The sequence below is a fragment of the Sinocyclocheilus rhinocerous genome, unplaced genomic scaffold (assembly GCF_001515625.1).
Source record: "Sinocyclocheilus rhinocerous isolate Xijiao unplaced genomic scaffold, SAMN03320098_v1.1 scaffold5455, whole genome shotgun sequence".
Taxonomy (NCBI): domain Eukaryota; kingdom Metazoa; phylum Chordata; class Actinopteri; order Cypriniformes; family Cyprinidae; genus Sinocyclocheilus; species Sinocyclocheilus rhinocerous.
The window spans coordinates 25686-31588 of record NW_015629355.1 but is presented as its reverse complement, the minus strand read 5'-3'; the positions used below and the strand labels follow the sequence as shown (position 1 = coordinate 31588).

Sequence of the window (5903 nt, the reverse complement as noted above, 5' to 3'; positions counted from 1 at the left end):
AAATTAAGCGTTAGCGTTAGTTCTGGCAGGTCACGTGAGTCCAGCTTGCATCAGCTGATTCTCAGCTAATCATATCTACCTATAGGAATACGACACCTATCGCGGCATTCCTATATAAGCTCTATTCAGTATTATTCAGCAGCTTTTCAGCTTGCTCCGGAGCAAATTACCCTCCTCCATCCCCAGCTCCTCCTTTCGCCACAGTCAGGACTTGGCTTTCTGATATTCCTTGCTAATCAGACTCCTTTATCTTGAATAAAGTGTTACACTTAAATATCATTAAGTACATTAATGATATCTGCCTTGTTCTGTTCTGTTAACCCTAGGGGTGTTATTATTGCTGCATGGATGGGCAGGGAGTTTTTTGCCCAGAACAGAACCATACCGCCAAACCAAACGTTATGCTAAGTATCTATCATTTTGACGATAGTGGTCCTGACAGAACTAGTGTTAAACCATTTTTGGTTACACTTAATTTTAAGGTGTCCTTGTTACAGTGTAATTATACATTTAAGTACTATTAAGTAATATTAATTAACTTCATGTAATACAGAGTTCTGGCCGACACAGAATAGCGTACGCTGCTTGCGTTCAGCGGATATTCTCCAAAATGGCGCTACGGTGATGCGGAGAGACACAGAGGAGACGAATTGTTGAATAAAGTTGTTCTTTTCGTTTTCTTCGCGTACAAAAAGTATTCTTGTCGCTTCATAACATTACGGTTGAACCACTGATGGCAGATGGACTATTCTGACGATGTCTTTCATACTTTTCTGGACCTTGACAGTGTAAGTTACTTGGCAGTCAATGGGACAATCAAAAGTTTTCATCCAAAATATCTTAAATTGTGTTCCGAAGACGAACGAAGCTTTCAGGGGTTTGGAACGACATGGAGGTAAGTGATTAATGACAACATTTTCATTTTGGGGTTGAGTATCTCTTTAAAAATTGTCATGTACATTACCATGCCAATCCCTCCGAGAGTTGTCATGACAGAACTTACTATATGGTTAGGCTTTGGCTTAGGGTTACTTGCATGTAATTATGCATAATTTATTGTTATTATAATAGCAAGTACATGAGTAACAAGGACACCTTAAAATAAAGTGTTACCCCATTTTCCCCCTTTAATTGTTTATTTAATGAAGAACTGAGGCAGAATTGAATCCCTCACCTTCCTGCGCGGCGTCTTCATCGCGTTCAGTCTTCATGAGCTCCACGAGTGCCTCTGTGAGTCTGAAAGACAGAAAACAGAGATGACTGACTGAAAACACGCTCACAGGACCGCAGTTATCCTCGACACAGCTAAAGCACTCCGTGTCAGATGTGCCATTGATCACTGTGTGCACCCACAACTGCACAACTTCCTATTTCTGCACATTCGACTATTGACCGCTGTCTCAGTCACGCAGCGTTTGCACTGCTGCAGGTTTACTTGTGTTTTCGTTATTATTTCTGTTTATCCTTTATAAACTTCATGTACAGTCTGTTGAACAGGATAGACTCACATTTCACTGCAGGTCGCATTCTTTATATATCTGTGTATGTGACGAACAGAAATCTTGAAGATTAAAAATGTTTGACCACTTCATGAACCATCAGATTAGGATCCAGAAACATGAGAATGCTTCATTTTAAACTCAAGCTAATGCATTAGTGTGATGTTTAGCACGGCTCGTTCTGTCCTGTGAATGTGTGTGTTCCTGCAGAAGGAGTTTGAGTTTTTCTTTACTATCTAAATCATTATTATTTCCATTTTTATATACTGTAACTGTCCTTTGTCCATTTGTCTGTTTAAACTGTGCTTTATAACTCATAATGTATAGCACAGAGATATATTCAGCATACAGTATGTTTCCATAGCATTCAGTCGTTTGCTTGAAGAACAGCATTGGTCAGGATGTGGAATAGAGTGTTTTGTCAATTTAAAAAAAATAAAAAAGAGGCTTTTTATCCGATTAATCGATTCATTGAAAAAAATAATCAGCATTTGCTGGCACCTACTGGTGTTTTGGTTTCATATTTAAAAGTATCATTGCATTTTCCCCAACATTTCTTATCTGTATGTTCAAAGAATTATGTAAAACATTAATCTTCTTATAACATCATTTATGCATTTGCAACTTTGTGGTGACACACACACACACACACTCAAACACACACACACACACACTCAAACACACACACTCAAACACTCATTCAAACTTCCTTCAGTCTAGGAACAGCTTGCTATAATAAAATCTGACATTATAATTCAGTTTTACAAGAGCAGGAACAGAAGGTGTATTATTATTTTACAACAATCACATAAATGAACACCTCAGGAAAGGTTCAATGAGTTTGCAGTAATAAAAACATCACAATAATCCACAAGCAATTCACACGACTGCAGTCCATCAGTAACGTCTAGTGAAACCAAAAGCTGCGTGTTTGGAAGAAGCTTCAAACCACTGCTTCCTGCTAAAATACGAGTCCATAACCCATAATAACTCTTCCTTCAGTGAAAAAGAAAAATCTCCATAACTTAGATCCCAAGAGGACCTGATGGGAATGAGACGACAGATTGTGCCACCCTGCTGAAAAACCCCCAGACAACATCACAGAAATCCTTCTGGTTTCCACTACAAATACCATTACAAACCAGTAGGGCTGTCGTGATTCCTCGGTTTTATTCGACTATTCGATTTTTTTAAATCCTCGACTTCATTTTGCTCGCGTCGACTAACCGGCAAAATACCGGAAGTGGCGCATTTCACAGACGAGAATCCATAAAACACATTATTAGTCCGTTTTCCAAGGCTGCATGATATATTAAACCCATTTAAAAATCATAATTAAGCATAATTGTGAATTCATAAACGCTACGATTTAATTAAATAATTATATGCGATGCAGTTCTAATACAGTATGCGCTTTAATTATTTACATGCGTGTAGGTTAAGTACGTGCGTCACACAGCGGCTCCGTTCACAGTAGTTCCACAGGAACTGTTATCATTTACATGTGTGGAGCGTCTCAAACTCCATCTCTGCATGTTGTTGTGAGTTTGGGTTTATTATAACGTTCATCTGGCAACGCAACGTGCGCCATTTCATCAGATTTGTAAGGTAAATCATTTATAAATCCACGCAAACACATCGCGGTTTCAAAGTAAAAGCTCGAACCCTCACTCTGAGTTTACACGTTTTGATGTCCACATATTCTTTTAATTAGTGGCTATAGCATTTCTGTCCTAAAGAAATGGCCAAATACTAAAGATTAAGTGGACAACTTTTAATTAATTGAGTCTAATTAATTGAGTTTTACAGTTTTATCTTTACCACAATTCTGTTTTCCATTATTTTCTGGATTCCATTTTAATGGTTCCATTACATTTTAATAATCAAAAGCATCTCCAATTAATTTATTTTAAGGTTGTTTTTTTTTCAGAAATACTGCACATTTACATTTTTCTCCTAAATAAATTCTGGTAAATAACATTTCTGGTAAATACTCTGTTTTTTGATTATAATGTTATTATTAGTAGACCAGAACACGTGGATATGTTATGATTCTTACACTATAATACTGAGATGGACACCTGCTTCTTGCTTTTTTTACTTTTGGATTTCATTTGGTTTAATCAATATAGTTTAATAAAATATTCTGAAGTAAAATAGTTGATTTTGTGTGTGGGAAATTAATCGTTTAGACTAATCGATAAATTAGTCGATAGATTAATCGAAATAAAAATAGTCGTTAGTGGCAGCCCTACAAACCAGCAACTATTAACCATTAAAACACTCAAAAAATGGTTTCGTGTAGCATGTTTTGGGATACTTGCATTAGGATTTAGTGGTTTTAACAAGCCACCAATAGAGACCCACAGAAACCGTTACAGTTCCCATTAAAACCACTACACATTCTGTGATGGTTTCTATTGTTTTTACTGTAATCAACAATCACGCTAATCTGTGACTACATACTGTACAAGCTCCATTCTCTGACCTGCTTCTTATATGCTTGCTTACCCAAAACACACTTTGTTTAGATCTCGTCGTCGTCTCTGCTGGATAATATGTTCACACAGTCAGTAAAAGCACTGCCTGCTGTTTCAGTGACAGTAAGACAAGTGAAGCGAGCTGTCAGTCTCACTCTCATCTACACTCACACTCACCTGAGGATGAGGAAGAGGAAGATCCTCCGCTAGTGTGAAGCTTCAGTGAAGATCTCTCCAGCCATGAGCACGCAGAAGGCGACAGACAGCCGGCGACGCGTTTCAGAATAAGAGTCCGGAGCTTCGAAGCCTCTTTGTGAATCATTTGTTTCGAATCAGTGCTTCAAGCCGCCGAAGTCACGTGCTTTCAGTGAACGAGGCTACGTGACGTCAGAACTGTTTCGAAACGTGCCGGGATTTCAGCGGTTTGCCTAAAATCTGTTTATAATCTGATAAACAAGAAAGCTGTTAGGTGTATTAATGTATGTAAGCATTTCCATGTTTTTATTTTTTTTTACATTTCAATGTAATGTTATATCCTTCTTTCCTTGTCTCCACCCGCTGGCTAATGTAAAATGTTGAATGTGAATGTTTCTATAGAAAAAAATAAAGAAAACAAAATGTCAGTGGTTTGCGACGGGGGCCGATGATCTGTGAGCCCGAGAATCATGAACCACTGAACCAGCGTCTGTGGTTTCTACCTGATCTCTGATCAGTTTCAGCAATGTGTAGACATTTTTAATGGGACATTTGTTTTATTGCCCTGTTTAGACAAGCTCTCCATAAAACAAACAAAACAAGCTCTGCAAATTAATAAGAATTGTTAAAAAAAAACACATAGCCTATTATACAGACACTTCACATTTAATGGCATTTTGTTATTTAATGTATTATACTTTCAATAAAGCATTTGCAATGGGTTTGTAAAATAGTATTTGTAAAATGTCCATGCATATTATGGCCTGAGTTTTGTTGCATGTGCACAGTTTTGTCCAGCAGGCGTCACCAGCGCGTGGCGTCTCGAGCGCTTCGAATCAGTGAATCATTTTGCGAAGCGATTGGTTCAATTGAATCGGAGCTTCGAAAAGCTTCGCTCTTCCCACACTACGCTGAATGACGCAGCTTCGCTTTGTGCTGTAACTCTTCACCGCTTTCTCCCGTTCTCTATAAAGAAAACAAAGTGATTCATGTGTTTATTAATAATAACGCCAGATATATCTACCCTGTAAAATAGGGACAAACCCAGCAATTGGGTTGTTTTGACCCAGCGGTTGGGTTACTACCCAGAAGGTTGGGTTAAACATTTAACCCACCCTTCTGGGTCACCAGGGGAAAATGGCTATAGAAATAGCTCCAGAATCTGCATGTTCTGGGGGGCAGGGGCTTTCGGACCAGAGGCGAGGCCATGTTTAAGTGGGTGGGCAAAGTATAGTTTATGAAAACTGAATTGCCAACAGAAAATACAGCACAAGGGTTCAATACAAAATACATTCATACATGAGCTAACACAAATAACTAAAGGAAGTTTGTTGTAAAGCATTACCTCAGTCTGAGATCCGTTTAATAAAAAATAAACGAAATATATAAAGTTATAGTGAAATAAGATGTTTATTATGATTATCTTTTAATACATTTTTACCAACTTCTCATTGGATGGGCCACTCACCACTGCCAACCTCAGACTTGCCAACACTGCCAGCAAATGTTCATTTTTGTGTGAAGTAGCATAGAGAGAGTGAGAGAAAGTCACGTCATTTGTTGATTTGGCACAGAGAGGAGTGTTGCATGTATATATTTAAGAAAAATGTAAAATATAATATGTATATATATATATATATATATATATATACCGTATTGGCCCGAATATAAGACGACCCTGATTATAAGACGACCCCCCTTTTTCCAGATGTACCTTTTGGAAAAAGGC

The 5903-nt window shown here is 37.9% G+C and overlaps 1 protein-coding gene across 1 annotated transcript in view; it reads right to left on the bottom strand.

The window, feature by feature from the left end:
• LOC107738882 (natural resistance-associated macrophage protein 2-like) overlaps nt 1-5903 on the bottom strand; it is a 29749-nt gene that overhangs the window by 20081 nt on the left and 3765 nt on the right. The window contains exon 3 of the mRNA XM_016550783.1: nt 1175-1236. Coding sequence (XP_016406269.1) covers nt 1175-1236 — 62 coding nt within the window. The remainder of the gene's footprint in view (nt 1-1174; nt 1237-5903) is intronic.